Raw genomic sequence first — 20,329 nt, 5'->3', positions numbered from 1 at the left:
GTAGAGTGGCGTTGGCTAAGATGAGAGGGAAGTGGTGCGGCGCGGCAACGATTTATAAAAAAACACCGACAGACGTCCCGCGGTAGACCGAATACGGTGCCGCCACGGTCGACCATTCGGGTACCAGACGGACTCCGATCGCGACGAAATTCGACAGGCGGCCTGGCTATATTGAAATAGGACCGCACGTCAAATCTCAATCCGATCAGAGAAAGTTTAACGCACCCTGTTAAAACAGGGTTTCGACGGTGCCGCGGGCGCGTGCGGGTGCGGTCGGACTCAGAACGGACAACGTCGAGAACCGGCAACTACTAACGGATGCAAGTTTTGAAAACTGGCGGCAACGGAGTGCAGACGCAATGCAGATGATGCGACAAATAAAAATAATCACACGACGAAAACGGAAAGAAAAGGGGAATCTTCTGGAACGTCGGTCTCGGGTTGTCACAACTCTCCTACACTACAAGAGGATCTTGCCCCGAGATCCAAGAATGAAAGGGGGAGAGGATGAGAAAGAACAAGAGGTAAAACTTAGTCGCTTCTTGACAAACGAGTGAAACCAACGATCCTTGAAGGTTTCAAAGAGATGAGGAATGATATGAGAAAGAAGCAAGAATTCACGGAAAATTTCGGCAGCACTTCGGTCGGAAAATGGGACAAAAAATTCGATAAGATGGAAGAAATAGACAATATTCACAACAAACAAGTAAATAGAGCAAGGGAACACCATGATCTTGATAGAACAACCAAGATCGAAAAGAGCAACATCACAATGCCTGCGGAACAATAGAATAGGAACTAGCTCATACGGAAGAAGAGAATGAAGAGAGAATGACAACTACTATCTCAAATGAACTTGACAAGCACCCTTGCGAGAAGAATTGAACGGAGTTGTTGGAAAAACAACAACGAAAAGAACCAGATAGTAGTGGGCTTATGGAAACCTTTCAAACTAATGAAGTGACAACCAGCCACTAACATAAACAAGGGTTGATTGGGAGAAACAAGATATGAACAATTTCTTACACCAAGAGGATACATTGAGAACTTGGATTAATGACAAGCACCATGATAGCAACAATCCATAGGAAAAGCTTTAGGTGAAATCCAAACCAAGATAGCTCAATGAAGAAATCATGGGTTGCAAATATCTCATGATCATAGAATTGGTGGGTTTAATTATCTCATTCTTGAAAGGAAATCTCTTCGAGGCTCCTACACTAACAAGAATGCTATAATACCACCTCAAAGGATAACGGAAGAACAAATGCACTGAAAATGGAAGAGAAAGAATACTTGAGGTATTCCAACAGGAATCTTGAAGAACACATGAGAATGAATCACATCCTTGATGAACCACCAAGAAGGACCTCCGTATATAAATGAATGATGCAACGATATGAAGGATGAAAGAATAAGATTGAAGCCTTGCGAAGATTTAGATGAAGCTCACAAAGAGATACTTGATAAAACTTGGAACTCCGGAAAAGAAAAGATAAGAACACTTGAGAAAAGGAATTGATATCATGAGCCACTCCGGAAGAAGAATTGAAATCTCTTGGAAGAAGGAAGAACAAGAATAAGAATTATGTTATGCTTATCCTTCATCAAGTTAAATTGACGACAGTCAACGGATTTAGCATACAACTTATTCCTCTTGAAAGAATCTTGAAGAGACAGAGAGATAAATAAAGCACAAAATAGCAGAAATGTTGCAAGAAACACCGGTAAGAATTCACAATTGAATGGGAACACCACGAATTAATGGAGAAACAAGAGAATGAAGGAATCATAAGCCACCTGAGAGAAAACTTGAACAAGGCACCGGATAATCGAGAGACGAACGAAGAGACAACAATTGAGAAGAATTGGAGAACGAAAGCTGAAAGCTGAGAACGAAGAATCTTCTAAAATGATGGCCTTCGGAGGACGAGAAATAAAAACAACTCAGAGAAGCACCGGATAGCACGAAAGGGATTACTCATGATTGAAAACAAATTCAAGATGATAACACGAAGCTGAAATGATATCTTCAAGAGAATGAACCAAAATTCGAGAGAAACCTCCTTCGAATTTGCAAGGTGAGAATGATGATGAGAAACAACACCAAGAATACTGAGACACTCCGGAATAAAGAAGAATGAAAGGTTGAGCCAAATATGACAATTAATTCAAATAGGCCTTGGAGAAGGGATATGACTGATGAAATTCATACTTACATCATAGTTGAAAAGAATTAAAGATCTCCGGAAAAGATTACAAGAGCTAAAAGATCCTGGGAAAAACCTGTGGGTTATGGGCCCACTCAAAGAAACCACTGTTAGAAAAGATTGCTTAGAAGAGAGATAATGCACCGGTATGAAGAGAACTAGATGAGGTTAGCACCTGAAATAATTAAAAGAATTGAAAAATCGAAACTCAGAGATATCTTCAGCACTCCGGATAGGAAAAAGAGGAATGAATAGCAAGATAGGCTCATAACAATTTCCAACATAGGAAAGAATTAGAAGGATAAAAAGGATATGATGAACACGGATATCTGAATTAAATTCACTGGAAAAGAACAAAATGAAGAAATGATGAACTCGACTCCTGAGAATCTTCACAATGAATCACCGGTTACGAAAGGAAGAAAAGATAGCGGAAGCATCACTGAATGAAATGCAGTTGGATGAAATCCAATCACTGAAGAAAAAGGGCGGGAGGGCGGGGAAAAACAAAGACAACTTGGGCTAGATAAGATGAACTCCGGAATAAAATGAGAGAATGATCTTGCAAAAATTGGAGAGGATTGACTCCACTTGGAGAGAAACACACAGGTTGAAAAGAATTGATATAACAACTCCGGTTGACAAGAATTGATAAGACGATTGATTGAGCAAAAGGATTAGCATTCACATAAAAAATATGAGAACACCTCTTGGAAAGGTCTGAAATCACCACTTGACATCGAAGCAACTTGAATTACCATAGTTCAACAAAATAAAGGGATGAGGCTTATGAAACAAGCCAGAACAAACTCATGAGAAAGATTTCGTCCGTTATTTTCGTGGACAGGAATCCACTAGATGTCGAACCCCAACCTAACATCATGTGTTTGTTGGAAGATTTTCCTATAAGCAACTACTAGAATTCCCACCTATGAATTCCCGAAATATCTGGTCATGCAATCTGGTACACGGATACAAGGAGTAATATTCACACAACTCCTATACTAACCCGTCACCTGTATCACATCCGTCAACACACAACCAGAATCTCAGACCTTCATCTACAACAGACCCTCGTGATCACGACGATACAAAGTATGGCAGTACTCCCGAACAATCTGCACCAGTACTGGGGACATCGGGGTTATCTCGCCACTACTAGTATTGAAGCAATTACGAACATCCTTCGTTCTGAGATACTAAGAAATCTGAATGATAACGATGTGCTCAAAAATCCCCTGGAGCTTAACTCCCCTGAAACTTAAAGCAGATAGGAGGCACCAAGACAGAACTCCGTCACATCGGCATCATATAGATTCCAAAAATATCCGCGTGATCCTAAAATTTTTTTGAGTGAGAAGAGGAGTAGAGTAAATTATTACGTCAAGATTCCTCACCAAAGCATAGAAGAGGAGAAAAAAAAGAATCCTACTCTCCGATATACAACTAGACTCAAAGCAGTTTTCACTAGACTCGACTCGGCCAAGTTCGATCAATCAAGGGGGCTCCTAGGTCGGTACTGCTCTGATACCAACGTGTCACGCCCAAGATGCGACCCTATCCTCAATTTGGCACGAAGGCCTCGTCAGGGATAGAAGCGCATCTCGTCGTATCGCAAGAATGGATATCGTTACAAGTACATGTACTGAAAAGAAGAAATATATATACAGAGTTGGCTTACACTCGCCACAAGCTACATCAGAGTCACATCAGTACATTACATAATCATCAAGAGTAAGAGCAGGGTCCGACTACGGACGAGAACAAACGACAAAAGAAGAACGACGTCCATCCTTGCTATCCCAGGCTGTCGGCCTGGATCCCATCCTAGATCGATGAAGAAGAAGAAGAAGAAGCAACTCCAAATGAACAATCAACGCGCTCGCGTCACATAACCTTTACCTGTACCTGCAACTGGTGTTGTAGTAATATGTGAGCCACAGGGGACTCAACAATCTCATTTCCAAAGGTATCAAGACTAGCAAAGCTTAATGGGTGAGGCATGGTTAAGTGGTGAGGTTGCAGCAGCGGCTAAGCATATATTTGGTGGCTAACTTACGAGTACAAGAAATAAGATGGGGAAGATCTACGCATAACGGACGGGAACTACTGATGATCAAATGAATGATCCTGAACACCTACCTACGTCAGACATAACCCCACCGTGTCCTCGTTCGGAGAAGGAACTCACGAAAGAGACATTCACGGTTACGCACACAGTTGGCAAGTTTTTAATTAAGTTAACTTCAAGTTATCTAGAACCAGTGTTAAACAAAGTTTCCACGTTGCCACATAACCGCGGGCACGACTTTCCGAAAGATTTAACCCTGCAGGGGTGCTCCAACTAGTCCATCACAAATTACCACAACCCGCATAGAAATCCTCAATCACGAAGCTCGCGAACTCGTCGGATTCCCTAGTGGAAAACCTCAACTCTGAGATTACCCAAAGCATCACCGGAATCCCGATGCACAAGATATTTCGTCAAAGGTAAAACTAATCCAGCAAGGCCGCCCGACGTGTCGACGATCCCGATAGGAGTCGCGTACCTCGTTCTCAGGACACGGCGGATGAGCTAGACGTCGGGATCGCTAAACCTCCGGGTGACCAGAGGGGCGCCGGACATCGCTTAGTTGGGACCAACACTCATGAGGAGCACTGGCCCGGGGGTTGATTAAATTAGTCCGCGGGTGCCGGCGGGTCCCTATGCATTATTATTAGGTTATTAGGCAAATGTAGTACCAAAGTTGGGCCTTGCCAGACCTGCTTTAATCTAAAACGAATTATCAAGGGGGTCCCCATAACAACCCCGATCGTGTTAGGAGCGCTCAATTATGGAACATAACACCGGTAGCCGAAACTAAGGGGGCAAAGGTGGAACAAAACACCAGGCTAGAAAGGCCAAGCCTTCCACCTTTTACCAAGTATATATGTGCATTAAATTAAATAGCATTTAATATGGTGATATAACAAGGAACCCATGCTTTCACATGGAAGCAATACACCTGCAACTAGCAACGCTAACAACAGGGTTAAGCAAGCAGTAACATAGCCAATCAGTGGTTTGCTAGGTTGAACAGGTTGAAGGTTTCATGGCATTGTTGAGAGGCTATTATCTAACATGTCGTAGGCAACGAGACATAATCGATAGAAACGGTAAACTAGCATGGCAATGATAGTAATGTTATCGGGGGGAAATGATCATCTTGCCTGAGATCCCGCTTGGAAGAAGAATGACTCCGTGAAGCAGACGAACCGACGTAGTCGAACGGGTCCTCACATCCGACACGCTTGCGGAACTCTATCGAGACGAAGCAAACCGGAAACACAAATCAACACACGATATTCACCACACGATGCACAACACATATGATGCATGAGCAGCTGAATACATGCAAGACACGACATGACACTTCACACAATCAAACACTACACATTAAGTGAAGTTCAATATGCAACGGGTTGCATATTGACGAAACTCCACATAGGAATTATTTAGTTCACTCCCGATTATCTACACGGCAATATTAATGTTGTCAAACATGCAAGAGGTGAAGCGGAAATTAAACTACCTATCTAGACATTTTAAGTGAGGTCGGAAATGACATATAGCATCTCCGAGACGACCTCACATGTTAATTTACAATTCTGCCCAGATCTGAGTTAACACATTTAATTAGTTGTTAAACAGCAAAACAAATAGGTTCTCGTGGTTCTACGCGTCATTTCAAGCAATCTACACATAGAGATCATCTCCAACGGAGCTACGGATCAAAAGTTACAAGCACCGCAAGATATGATGGCATGAATGCAATATGTGTGCCAAATCATACAACCACCAAGAGAAAATGAAACTACACGAGATTCTAAGCAAGTTTCATGTAGGACACGACCAAATCGGAGCTACGGTTCAACAACTACGAGCAATACAAGATATCACTACAATCTGCCAAAATCAGCCACATAGCATTTTCTACACCCCACAACTATGGGCTACACAACTCCGATAAACTCAAGCAAGGCATGACACAAAAGAGGGCAAGAAGCACTACTACAAACAACTAACAACAACTAGCATGGCATCATGGATCACTAGGGAAAGAAGACACAAAATGGCATCTCACACACTATTTCAGACTTAGTGAAAATTACACCTCATGAAAGTGCAGTTTCGATCTGAAGCCATATTGACAGCAGCAAAACCTATAGCTACAGGACTCCAAATGGCATGAAAATTTACAGCATGCTAGATAAACACAAGGGTTACATCTAACTCCATTGGAGCAACCTCAAAAGAGCTACACATCACAAGATACAAGCAAGACAAGACAGCAACAAAATATAACAGATTCCAGACTTAGAAATATTTCAGCATCTCCAAATCAGCACTATTTCTAGCAACTTGAGAGTAAGCAAACCACACCTAAACATGCATTTCTATTGCAACCAAAATTACCAGAGGCTAGTCAAAACATCCAAGATCAACTCTCTAGTTGACAACTTAAGCAAACGGAGCACGGAATAAATCCTACGAAATAAACAAGAGGGCAACATGGCAAAATATCTCGCGAACTAACTTCCTCAAAAGCTAAAACTAATTGCACATAAAAATCTGATGGATTTTTCTACCTCGGAACCATATAAAATATGTGGGGTTGCAACACAAAATAAAGCCACACAAAAATGCGAGATAATAACCTATACACGGGAAAATAAACTACCGGCAATCCCTACACGCAAAAATATAAGTGATCGCTCTAAAATACATGGGAAATAGGTTCCTAAAACATGGGCATTTTATCTAAGGCACTCGAGCAATCCGGACCGCAAGGAAAATAAATACGGGACGTTCCCCTATTGGGACAGCACGCTAAACTAGGCGTTTGGCACGTAAAACTACGTCAAATAATTATGCAAGTTGTAAAATCGTGTTCTACTCGAAAAGTTACACGAGATACATATGCTACACGTCGCGATCCGACACACGAGTTGGAAACTACGGACGTTTAAATATCGTCATTTTTCTGGAATTTTATTAATTCTGAAAAATTAACTAATTATCCTAATGGGCCAAACAGATGGGCGCAGCTAACTAACAGGCACTTAGGGCGGGGGATAGTTCTCACCTTGGGCCCGAGGAGGCAATGGGCCGGAGGAGGAGGCACTGGGCCGGCTCGGATCTGGAGGAGACGAGCTGTCAGGCCGGCTCGGCGAAGGAGGCCGACTCCTGGGCCTCCGCTCGGGCGCTGGGCCGGAGTGCCGGTGCTGGGCCCCACGATGCGCCTGACGCTGGCGCTCGGGCTCGTCCCCTCGTCCTGTCTGCTGGGGAACGAGAGGAGGCAACGGCGGCGCTGCTGCAGGGGAGGCGTGCACCGGGAGGAGGAGCGGGGCGAGGCGCAGGCGGCGGATGGCCGGATCTGGCCTTGGGCGAGGGCAGGACGGCGAGGAACGGCGGCGCTAGGGCGCGGGCAGGGGATGTTGCGCCTCGGGAGCACGACAAGCAAGCGAAGAAGGTGCGGGATCTGACGCGCGGGGCTCCCCGGCGAGGGGCTCCGGCCTGGGCACGCCGGTGACCACTGGGGTGACGCGGTGAGGCGCAAGCGACGGCAGGCAGCGCGCTAGGGGAGCTCGGGCATGCTGTTGCGGCCAGGGAAGGAGGCTCGCCTCCACGCGCCTCGGCAAGGCGGCGGCGACGGTGGTTCCGGGCCCGGCGGGCCAGCAGTGGGCCTGGCGGGCCTTGTCGATGGGGAGGAGAGAGGCAGAACGCTGGGGCGGCTGGATCGGTTGGTGGGCACGGATAACGATGAAGTGGCTAGGGTTTCCCTAAGGGGCAGTTTAGGGGTGTCTAAATAGGGAAGAGAGGCTAGGTTAGAGGGCATCTCGGGGTTTTTGACCCTCCGATCGCGATCGTGCGGTTTGGTCGGAGAGGCGGGCTAGGGTTAGCTGTGTAGAGTGGCGTTCGCTAAGATGAGAGGGAAGTGGTGCGGCGCAGCAACGATTTATAAAAAAACACCGACAAACGTCCCACGGTAGACCGAATACGGTGCCGCCACGGTCGACCGTTCGGGTACCAGACGGACTCCGATCGCGACGAAATTCGACAGGTGGCCTGGCTATATTGAAATAGGACCGCACGTCAAATCTCAATCCGATCAGAGAAAGTTTAACGCACACTGTTAAAACAGGGTTTCGACGGTGCCGCGGGCGCGTGCGGGTGCGGTCGGACTCAGAACGGACAACGTCGAGAACCGGCAACTACTAACGGATGCAAGTTTTGAAAACTGGCGGCAACGGAGTGCAGATGCAATGCAGATGATGCGACAAATAAAAATAATCACACGACGAAAACGGAAAGAAAAGGGGAATCTTCTGGAACGTCGGTCTCGGGTTGTCAGAGACAAGCTATATAAAAATCAATGTTGATGTTGCGGTTTTGAGGAGTGGACAGTTTGGTTCAGTGGATGGGATATGTGTCGAGATCATACCTGGCCAAACGGGCCGGTCCGGCACGGCACGGCCCGCCGGGGTCCAGACCCAAGCACGACATGGGAGCTATACGGGCCGGCCTGCTGACCTGCTAGGATTATAGTATTTTAGGTCGTTATTTGGACCGATTTCGGTTTGTTCGGTTATTATTTGGGTCGATTTCGACATACTGGGTTGTTTTTTGGGTTGATTTTGATCTATCGGGCTTTTTTTTAGCTTATATATGTAAAAACAATAAAAACAAAAAATAAAAATGGTAAGAGGGCCGTGCCGTGCCGGCACGCGTGCCCAGCCTCCAGGCCCAGGCATGGCCCGAGGCGTGCTTCGTATCGGGCCCGAGCACGATTAGCCCGTGTCGGGCCGGGTCCGTGTCGTGCCAGGCACGCGGGCTGTCGGGCCGGCCCGGTTACACGACCCATTTGACCAGATCTAGTCGAGATAAGACGGGGTGCTCATTGGAGCTTCAACTTATTTCTCCCCTTGCATAGTTGATCCACCTACCCTCGAGGCACGTGTAAATGGGAAGGTGTTGGCTCCTGTAGACGACACATACTCTCAACGGATCTTTATGGCCTCGGGCTGCAAGACAATTGTTGATGCTATCAGGAATGATAGTGTGTCTCGATACGGTGGGGTGATTAACGGAATTAGAGATCATATATCTAGTTTTAATTTTTGTATCATTAGTCGAGTTTCGAAACTTGAATATTGAGGCTCACAATTTTGCTAAGCATGATTTTACTTTAGGGATTGACCACCATGTGTGGTTAGGCCAACCTGAGACCTTGATTTCATCACTGTAAATGTACTGACGACATACTAAAATTTAGCGAGATTGACTAAAAAATGCAATAAATAATAAATATGGTAAACGAGCCGTGCGGTGCCGACCCGCGTGCCCAGCCCTCAGGCCCAGGCACGGCCCGAGGCGGGTTGCGTGCCTGGCACGGCCCGATTAGCCCGTGTCGTGCCTGGTCGGCGTGCTTTCGGGCCGGCCCGTTTGGCCAGCTTTGGGGATAGAATGTATGTGCATGTATTTATAGAAGTGAGTGTATGTGCATATGTATAAGCGTCTGCGTATTTACCGTGTTTAAAATTTTATATTTTTTTTAGAAATTTCAGTTACACCATTTTTTCATATATCTTTCAAAGGAAGGGGTTTGGGATCAAGGTTTTGTGGCGGCTGCTATGCAATTACATCACCTGATTACAATTACGGACGATAGGAAGGGCGTATATGCAAAACCCGTTTACCCACTGTAGGAGAACTCTCCTCTGCTCGAGATCCAACTCCCCGCGACCCCCAGCCGTCACCGGAGCAGCAACGAGATGCACGGCCAGCCTCGCCGGCCGAAACAGCCGGAGGACGACGCGGCGGCGGCGGCGAAGGCCGCCAAGCTCCGAGAACTCCAGGTCCAAGTCCTCCACAACCACCATACCTGCACGTAAGCCACCCCCTCTCCCTCCCCCTCCCCCTTCTGCCCCTCGCTCTAGGGCCCTGCCTAGTCTCTCGCGAGATCGAACTCCGACGAGCCGCTTAGCCCGCCGCAGCGAGGGAGGATTAGGTACTCTTGTCGGATGCTGTAGGTTTCGCCCCTCGTTTCCTCGTCATCAGCACGAGGGAGCGAATGCGGCAGATAGATACAAGATCCAGATTTTAGCCGCCGTGCTCAGTACCACAACGATGAGCCAACCTTTCTGGGTGTATGTGGTGTGTAGGTACACCGAGGAGGCGCTTGGGCTGAGCTTCAAGCTCCTCGAGATAAACCCGGAGGCCTACACGGCGTGGAACTACAGGAAGCTCGCGCTGCAGCACAACCTCAAGGAGCTCTCTGATCCAGAGGCCATCAAATCTTCTGTCGATGCCGAGCTCAGAGTGGTAAACTCTGATCCATCGGGCTGAACATTGGATCCGATTGTCCTATGTTTTGCGCTTTAGTCGTTTCAAGTTTGAGCGGTCAGATTGCTTGATGATCATCGGTTGTGGAATTTGAAATTTTGAAGGTGGAGCTTGCCCTGAGGCAGAACCCAAAGTCCTATGGAGCGTGGTATCATCGCAAGTGGTTGCTGAATCAGAAGCTTGCCCCTGTGGATTTCAAGCGCGAATACGGCCTCTTGGATAAACTGTTAAAGGTGGATGCGAGGAATTTCCACGGATGGAATTACCGCAGGTAAAATTATTTTTGTTAGCAGTTAATGCTAAGATGGTGCTTGGACTGATTTCCACCCTTCACAGGTTCCTTGCAAAATTTATGGGGGTGCCAGAAGAGAAAGAACTTCAGTACACAATGGATAAGATCGGTGAAAATTTCAGTAATTACTCAGCATGGCATAATCGTAGGTATGCATTTGTTACTGGATGTCTGATCTAGATGCTCTTCCCACAATTTCATTTGGTGCCTGAATATTTATCAATTTAAGCTACCCTAAATCATTTTTTCCCCGTGCACAACTGTATTGGCAACTAGACTGATATTTGATTCATAGAAGTTTCAGTGAATATGATGTAAAATACCAAAGGATAATCCAAGGACTTAGTTTCTTATGATTCAGGCTCAATTGAAGATGCTTACTCTGCTTAACTAGTTTTGCACGTTTAGATTAATGTGCACATTGTATCATCTCAACCTTGGTTATTTCATATATGTAGCATTACCTCTGTTTACTAGTCTTGATGATTACTCTCTATGATATGTTGTGTCGTGTGCTACAATATCTCACACGGTGTATTGCAGTATACTTCTGTCCAATCTGCTAATCCAAAGAAGGGAAGGTTTTGAGTCAAAGCAGAAGATCTTTTCAGAGGAGTTTGAACTTGTGATTCAGGCACTTTTTACAGACCCTAGTGACCAAAGCGGTTGGTTCTATCACCTCTGGCTTTTAGCTCAGACATCTACCCCTGATAACCCACAGCTGATTTCATCTTGGCCTTCTCATGGTGCAAAGCTCAGTTTATTTTCGGCAAGGAAAAATGAAGACCAGAACATGGTGTCTTCCCCGAGCTCCATTTGTTGTTACTCTTTGAAGGAAGGGATTATACCCATTGTGCTTTATTTCAATGATCCCGTCAAAGGATTAAATCCATCAAATGTAAAGTTAAATTCTGATTTTGTGTTTGATAAGGATGTCCAGTGGAGGCCCCTCGCGATAACTGACTCTGGGTATTCTAATTGTTGGGCCACATATCTTGAAATTGCAAACGAAGATTGTAGCACTCCACAACAATTTTCTGTTGAAGTAAGCATACCCTGCTCAAATGATATCATGTCAAGAAGTGGCTCTCACTGCAATTGCCATGTACATTTTACGTTTACCATTGAACTGGGCACCAATAATGATGAAGCACATGATATCGATTTGTTTCATGATCCAATCTCCTGGAGTAGCTCAGAATCATTCCAGTCTCATGGGAAACCCAGTTGTGTCGCTTTTGATCAGCTAAATATCACCAGTGCCTTGGTTCAAGAAGAGTCAAGATGGAATTTGGATAGACTATCTGATGAAATCGACCTTTTCAGAGATTTACCAGATGAGAATAGGTTAGGCTCTACATCACCTTTTTCATCAGCTGATGCATTTGACCTCCATTTTCACATCATACTCTCTTCCACAGTAAATTTGCTAAGTTGACACTAGCACGGCTATTGCTTGCTTGCGCTGCAATAAAGTCCCGTGGAAGTTCTTTGATTGAAAGGAAGGGGTACTGCGAAGAGGCGCTAGGGTTCTTCAGTGACTTGATTAATTTGGATCCTTCTCATAAAAGGTATTATGAAGATGAGCGGAGCTTAGTCCTAATGGATCAGGTAACATGGAAAATGTTCGAACACAGTTTGTTTAATAGAAGATGTAGACAATTTAGTATCGCTCAGTTTACTTGGTTCTTATGAAAAAAAATTGAAGCTTCTAATATTTACGGAATCATGTACCTAAAAACATCCATTTCACCATTTTGACAATTTTAGATTATTCGTTGTTTTACAAGTTCTTTTAGGCCTTTCTTTTTTTGCACCTTTAGTAACATGTGACATATTGCACCTGTAATGTTAAATAAGTGCAAATTGCACCTTTAGTAACCATATTGTGCTAAACCCAATTGATCAATGTATATTCTTATCATCTGCATAGTTCTTGAAAGCATTTAGTAATCCAGGTAAACTAATTCACACTTTGTTCTGGTGATACTTTGAGCTTATTAGAATTTGAATTAACCGTGTGATATTTGTAACACCTTTTGGGACTATGGTCAATCAAGTTAGAAAGATAATAGTGTAAATAGAAATGGTGGAGTTTGATTAGTTTGCATTTTGCAGTAAAAGATGGTCTGTTCATGTTATTATATCATTTAATGAATCTTATTTTATAGCTGTCTAACTTTTCCTTTTGTTGCAGCTAACATGTGACATGGAGGCTTTCATGAAGTACTGTTCAGTCCAAGTTAGATCAAATTCAGCTCCATTAAACCATGTGCAACTTTGCAGATTGTCTTTAACACGCATTGGATTTACTGAACGCATGTTGTGGGTTCAAATGCTGGACCTAAGCCATAACAAGCTCAGATCAATTGAAGGTCGGATCTTAAAATCTTATAACTCTATTCAGTTTAGAGGCATTTTTTATATTCATCAGTGTAGTGGTAGTATGGCACCTGGAAAGCAAACACAATTTACAGTTGCATTAAGTTAATAGCTATGGCCAAAGATAAATTGCTTGAGTTATTAGAAGCTGGTATCTGATGAATAAGCTTCATGGTGCAATGTCTACAGGAAACTAAATTCTTGACCTTTTTCAGGTTTGGAGGCCTTGCAGCAGCTTGTGTGCCTGAACATCAGCAATAACCAGCTCAGCAGTTTCACGTCACTCGAACCCCTGACGAAGATTTCTTTGAAAGCGTTAGATTTATCTTTCAACGAGATCGGAGCTCACCCGATCGACACAACACGGTATATATGCTCATCTCCGTTTTCGCACAAAGTCGAACGGTGTGAAGCCTTCGAGGAGTGCCGAAAGATAAACGTCAACGTGGAGGAGTTCTGGGACGCCATACTCTTCTTCAAATCCGTGAACCTGGTGCAGCTTGACATCAAGGGAAATGCGGTTGCCGACAAGGATAGCTTCGCGACTGTCGTGACGACACTCAGCCCTTCTCTGAAGTGGCTCGACGGCGCATGTATCCATTAGCTGTTCATCGGAGAGTGGAAATTGTGATAGGATGGGGAAAGTAAACACTGTACACTGCTATTGTCTGATTCATGTATTATTACAGTTAAGCAGCTCTGAGAGACTAATACAATTATACAAGTATTCCTTGGCTGTTGTTTCTCAATTGTTCTTTTTCTAAGGAACTATTTTAACCAGTGTGATTACTGTTAGAATCATATCCACCGTTGTTTCTCAATTGTTCTTTTTTTTAAGGCACTATTTTGACCAGTGTGATTACTGTTAGAATCGTATCCACCATGGGCATTTTGCCAGTTACCATGAGCCTTCACTACAGAGGAATGAAAAGTCAACTAAAAATATTATTTACATAAAAGATCAAAACAATTTTTGTGTCTGTGTTGTGCAATCCTGTATGCATCAGGATTGCAACAGCCAGAAGAATTTCACCTGATCACTTTAAGGAAGATATGGTATAAGCATGTATGCCATCAGTAAATGAATTTATGTATAAAATCCTGTTGATTGAACAACTCACAGCCAGTGACACTGATTGATGGAGGAAGATTTAAAGGGTGGCACTTTTATTCCCATGGAACTGAAATATGAATACCAGCTTCTAGCCGAAATAACAAAAAAATATGCAGGGCAACTCCAATACGGCAGAACTGATTATGATTACAAATAAAAGTCACAGCAAGGTCTCCAGGCACAGATTCATCTAAGCGAGTAGTACATAGCTTTAGAAACCAGAGAAAAGAAATCAGAAGCATGATTCTACTTGCTCAGGGACAGCAGGGCCATCTGCTCCTGGATGAAGCAGTCGACATGGCAGGAGGAGCGGCAGGAAGCTGGGATGAGGATGAGGCCGAGGCACCGCTCCTCCTTGGGAGCCGAGGGAGAAGAACGGCGCGCGCTGCGGTACTCCACCGCGTCCTGCAGGATTATGTTCCCCTGCTTGTCGACGCAGTGGAACAGCCCCAGGAAGTAGCGGCCGTCGTTCACCCCGACCAGCATCCTCCGGAACAGCAGCTTCCGGAGCGTTGAAACGTGCTGCGAGCCGCTGCCACCGGCGGCGTCCGCGGATGCGGCCGAGCTGTCGAGGCAAGGGTCTGCGGTGGACGAGATCACCTGGCCATCTGATGGCGCTCCTTCCATTGCGGCAACCACCAGGTTCCACTCCCTCTGCTGGAGATGCGTTCCAGAATCGATCAATATCAGGTCACAGAGAAAAATCAGTTATACTATACAGCAATGGGGAACAAGGATTCTCGGATAGAAGTATCTCAGAGGGAGCTGGGGCTAAGGTGAATCGTCAACACGCCCCCTGCTCGGATTTTTCTCGCCGCCCGGCGGAAGGCGTACGGCGGCCTGGGAAGCGCCGGTCACTAGGGTTTGGCCAAGGGAAGGAGAGGGCGAACGGGGAACGAGATGCCTCACCTGAGCAGGGGAACGAAGGGCGAGGAAGGTGGCGACGCGGCCCGTTCAGGCGCGGGAGTCGAGGGAGAGCAGCGTGCGGCGGCGCGGCCAGGCGAGCACGGCGGCCTCGACGGCTCCGGTCGACGGAAATCGGAGGAGGGCTACAGGGCAACGGGGAAGAGGCCAAGAGGGGATGTGTGGGCGGAAACCCTGGGCCTTCTGGCCCACAAGGTCCAATAGTTAGAGAATCGCATACCTGGCCAAACGGCCAGGCCTGGCACAGAACGACATGGCCCAGTTGTAAATGGGCCTGACGTGGCAAGGCCCGTCCAGGCACGAATATTAACCGTACCGTGCCGTACCAGCCCACATGCGCAGCCTCCAGGCTGAGGCACGGCACGAGAGCTATACGGGTCGGTCCGTTGATACGTCAGACTTGATTTTTAGCTGATTTTAGTATATTAGCAAAAAGGCCCGTGTATTGCAACGGGAGTAACAAAACTACATATTGAACACTTATTATTACAATGAATGTTGAGTGCGAGAAGATTTTAACCGCCTCATGTGTAGTTGATATACGATTGTTAGATACACATATTAACACTTTATGAGGTAATTCATCAACTGCCCACCACATCCAACCAAAAAATTAACGTCTATGCGCAGGAAGAGAAAGGTGTGTCCTCTGTATTTGACGAACTTGCTCACTCTCTTTCTCTGGCCTTTTTCCTATGTGATATCATTTGATTTTTCGGATTAGTTTGCGCAAACATGAATCCAACCTTTTCAGGTTCTTGGTTAGTAAGATCCATCTTCATTGCTAGTTTTAATCTGATTATTTTAATCCCCACTCTGCTCTGTATTTTTGTGTTTATCGTCTCTTAAAAAACCTTAAACAAGGCTCCATGAGCTGAGTTTTTTTCCATGAGGCTAGTAGCATACATATTGTATTGGTGCAATACTTATCATGTTTTTTTTACCATTAAACCACTTTTCTTTCTTAATTACAATATACCATGAATACTATTTTCTCTCCTCCGTAGCTCAGAAATAAATAGTTCAAATTAGCGATTTAGTTCGAGAAATCAGCCAAAAATGTTAATAGTACTCCCTCTGTTTCCTTGACGTTTTGGTGGCTCAAATTAAACTACAACCAAAAAGAACGATTCACATGTGCTGGCGACCTGTAGGATTTGGGGGAGGTTGTCAGCGAGTTAGACATCCAAGTCCTCATGCGACGATGGCGCGTTGACGGGGAGGATGCACAGGATCTTGGCGGGCGCCATCGCGGAGGTCATGGAGGGTTGGGTGGCGCCGGATTGGGTAGAGGAGGTCGATGGCACGCGGATCCGTGAGGGAGGCACTGAATCTAGCCGGTGGAGACCCCGTGGCGCCCTGAGCTCCTGGAGAGAAGGAGAGAAAATGAGATTAGAGAGAGAGAGAGGAAAGAGAGAAGGCAGGGGAGCGGCAGCGTGACCTGGGAATCGGCGGCGGCGGCGCCGGACGCCGGACGACGCGCGAGGGAGGCCGGGGAGGAGGCGCACGGGAGGACGAGCTTGGGGTCGGGGATAAGGGTTGCAGGCATAATTTCTAACAATTGCAATGGTTTTTACGCAAAAACGAAACGTTTTTCTAGAGTGCCACTTAAGGTTGAACATCTAAAACTTCGAGGGCTTTTTGCAAAACTACCACGACGACGTACGGCAGAAGTAGTAGCTGCTTTATTATTATTAGGGAGAGAAATGTAAACGTGCCGTGCCGTGCTGGTCTGCTGCCCAGCTTTCAGGCCCAAGCATAGTCCGAGGCGGGCTGTGTACCTGACACGACCCATTTAGGTTGTGCCGTGTCTGGCCCATGATGGGTCGTGCCGGCGTGTTTGCGGGCTGGCCTGTCTAGCCTGGCCCGTTTGCCAGCTATAGAGAATGGTGTCCACTCGGGCCCTCACACATACGGCGATACCTGCGTTCTTTTTCCAATGGATAAACTTTCCTAAAAAAACAACAATGGATAAAGTAAAAAGTAACCATCACTAGATATTTGATTCAGAAAAGAAAAATCCCGGGCCAGATCGCTCGACAACTTTTGCCGGAGGAAGAGAAATAAAGCGTCGGAGCTGAGCTTCCATGCGTCTTTTCTCTCCTTGTCCTCCTTCTATTTCATTGTGGTTTCATTTTCTTTCCTTCTCCTTCGTCCAGTTCTTTCCTCTCCGGATGTCATGCCCACACGCTAACTTTCGAGGAATGAGTAGAGACTAACGGGCGGACGGAGGAGGCACGAGAGCACGCCGCGCCAGTTGGGAAACCCATATGTGTGTGTGTTGCTTGTTTCCGCATGACAAAAAAAGGTCATGGGCTTTAAAAGGAGTTAGTTGAGTGATACTCCCTCCTCCGTTCCAAAATATAAGACCTTTTAGGTATTTTACTAGAAGACTACATACGAAACAAAATGAGTGAATCTATACTTTAAAATATGTCTATGTACATCCGTATGTAGTTTATAGTACAATCTCTAAAAGGTCTTATATTTAAAAACGGAGAAAGTACTTTGTTTACTCAGTGGATTCATGCAAATATGTGCATTTTTTTGCATGGTACATATAAGTCTTGTTGCCATTTTTGGTATGTCTAGCTTATTGTCTTATGTTCTAGTTTTGGTGGACTTGATAGTTGCGTTGCTGCTGTTACTGTGATGGGCTTGCTTTCCATGCATTGGGGATGGTTTCTAGTGATAAGGGGCACCCATGGGAAGAAATCAAGAGAGAAAAGGGCGTCGCCGATTAGGACTGAGAGTAGCTGGGGATGGTTTCTAGTGACGGTTGAGGCTTATCCTGGGTCACTCCCAAGCAGCACACATCGTCCCTCCATCCATCGCGCTGGTCCTCGCCAGAGACGACTCTTTGTGCTGGCCGCAGCTCCTCTAGCGATGGTCTTTGATGATGGATCCACTAAAAGTCAAGGGATAGGACGGAGCGGAGACTCGAGAGGCCGTGGTATTGCTGCTGTGGTGCCGCTTTGGGCACACTGCGGCTGCTCTGCCCCCACCAACGATGCAATTTTTTCTTTTTTTTCGTCCGGGCGAAAACTATAGTATCTGAGAGAGCATTTTTTCAAGGAGTTTTTTTATAGAGTAGAGTTGGGAAGTGGTGGATGCTTCAGAAAGGTCTCAGTATTGGTAAAACAAAGCAAAGCCACTTAGATCCACATAACCCTGCCACGTAAATCTTCACAAAGTAGTAATTAGTAAAAAAGTCATAAAGTGACAAAAAGGCCAGACGTGCATCCTTGGCTTGGTGTGGTTGACCATATCTGCTTTGACCCCTCACGAGTGATTCTTTGTGCAGATCAATGTGGATCTTGGGAGGTCTGAGGGTATATCTCCTCGACCGCACGGTCGCGTGCGTAGGACTACGCTGGGCCAACGGATACACAAGGCCAGAGATACGGCGCTAGCAAGGAGCAGGAGGATAGCACGTCAAGTGAGTCGTGCGTTCAGAAGGGCGTGGTGAAGGACTCCATTCTACATGGAGTGGAGCATGGTGCGGCTTCGATAGAGGCAGGCCGTCATAGTGGCCTGAGGCTTGACATTGGTGGAGGATACGAAAGGGAGCACAAGGGGACGGGCAACAAAAGATGCATACGGAGGATGTGCGGCTAGTTGTCCGTGTTGAGTGTTGAGTGTTGAGTGTTGAGGGGAGATGTCGGTCGTCTCCATCAATGACGGTCACACACAAGATGCCAATGACAGCGACGTGAGGATGTCCGTCGTGGCAGGTGCAGGCATGCCGAGCGCAACGATGGCGTATTGGTGCGGCAACATAAGAAGTAGGGAAGCTGTGGGGGAAGAAGCAAGGCTAAGGTGGAGCCCTTTTATAGGCATGCACAATGGTGGATCAGCTTGGAGCCTTCGAGAGAATACATGACACAGAAAATTGTGGCAACTAGTGATCATGTGCACAATCGAACCAATGAAAGACCCATCAACAAAAAAGAGAAACACAAAACCCAAGAACAATTAACGTATATATAAACCAGGCGCGTGCTACGAATCAACCGACTGATTTCTCCAGAAAATCAGACGGGTTGGCAGCCGTACGATCAAACGCTCCAAGCCGCACGATCAGACGCTTTCATGGTTGCAGCTCCGTGGCAGCGCCGCGCAACATTGACCGGGCCCGACGGCGCTTCATTGCAACCCCGTCGAAGCTTCACCGGCTCCGACGACGCTTCGTTGCAACTCCGGCGATGTTTCACTGCAGCACGCAGCTGACGCGACGGGTTCCATCGCAGCAGCCGACGACCGCCGGTGATGCTTCACTGCAACTCCTTGACGCCCGCCGATGAAAAGCTTCAGTTCAGCGTCACACGTCGCGCGGCGGTCTCCGATGAAAGCTTCACAACAGCGCCCCATCGCACGCCGGAGCTTCATGGCCGCACCGCTGCCCCGTCGAAGCTCCATAGAAACACCCTGTTGCCCGTTGGCGAAAGCTCCACTGCAGTGCTGCACCGCTGTCCCTGTCGAAGCTTCAGTGCAGTGCGACGGTGACGGCGGATGCTGCAACGCAGTTGTGCGGCGGAGATGTACGAGGAGGTGTCGTCGTCCTCCTCGTCTAGTTCAGAGCAACAAGAATGGTTGTGCAGCATGAGCGCGTGTGATAGAGAGATGGGAAATGGGAAAGCAGCGTATAGGGAAGAAAAAGTGTGTGGTTGAGAGCTTCCTTGGTTGGTGATAAGAAGGAGAGGTAGGGAATGGAAATGTGATGCGCAGGACACGTGATAAGCTATGGACGAGGCTTACGTTTGAGATAGATCAGTTGACTGATTTAGATAATTTTTCTATAAACTATGATGAATCAAAACCAGACTGCCGGACAAGAAAAACTTACATCAAAGCGACGCGCTAACTTAGCCGATAGTCTCATTCAAAAACTTACATCTAAATCCTATATCATTGATCTTAGGCGACTGCTACGGATCAGTCGGTTGATCTTAAGACAAGATCAGTCGCCTGCCGAGCCGTCTGATTAGACGCACATAATCCGTTGGATCAAAAAGCAAACA

The 20,329-nt window shown here is 46.3% G+C and overlaps 2 protein-coding genes across 3 annotated transcripts; one reads left to right on the top strand and one right to left on the bottom strand.

Annotated features, from left to right (window-relative positions):
* Positions 1-9,927: 9,927 nt before the first annotated feature.
* LOC123413324 (geranylgeranyl transferase type-2 subunit alpha 1) lies at positions 9,928-13,997 on the top strand. The gene is made up of 8 exons (XM_045106265.1): positions 9,928-10,141; positions 10,416-10,575; positions 10,701-10,867; positions 10,933-11,037; positions 11,432-12,235; positions 12,310-12,499; positions 13,086-13,263; positions 13,486-13,997. The coding sequence occupies exons 1-8, from the start codon at positions 10,026-10,028 to the stop codon at positions 13,872-13,874; spliced, it is 2,109 nt and encodes a 702-aa protein (XP_044962200.1). The 5' UTR covers positions 9,928-10,025; the 3' UTR covers positions 13,875-13,997.
* A 514-nt stretch (positions 13,998-14,511) lies between these two features.
* LOC123413325 lies at positions 14,512-15,432 on the bottom strand. 2 transcript variants are annotated; one of them, XM_045106266.1, is made up of 2 exons: positions 15,294-15,432; positions 14,512-15,041 (listed from the first exon to the last, which is right to left on the bottom strand). In XM_045106266.1, the coding sequence occupies exon 2, from the start codon at positions 15,009-15,011 to the stop codon at positions 14,631-14,633; it is 381 nt and encodes a 126-aa protein (XP_044962201.1). In that variant the 5' UTR covers positions 15,012-15,041; positions 15,294-15,432; the 3' UTR covers positions 14,512-14,630. The 2 variants fall into 2 exon arrangements, with proteins under 2 accessions (XP_044962201.1, XP_044962202.1); XM_045106267.1 differs by having other exon boundaries at positions 14,512-15,038; positions 15,294-15,422.
* Positions 15,433-20,329: the final 4,897 nt, after the last annotated feature.

The sequence above is a fragment of the Hordeum vulgare genome, chromosome 7H, assembly GCF_904849725.1.
Source record: "Hordeum vulgare subsp. vulgare chromosome 7H, MorexV3_pseudomolecules_assembly, whole genome shotgun sequence".
Taxonomy (NCBI): domain Eukaryota; kingdom Viridiplantae; phylum Streptophyta; class Magnoliopsida; order Poales; family Poaceae; genus Hordeum; species Hordeum vulgare.
Note: the sequence above shows the minus strand (reverse complement) of the source record. Positions and strands in the feature narration are given on the sequence as shown.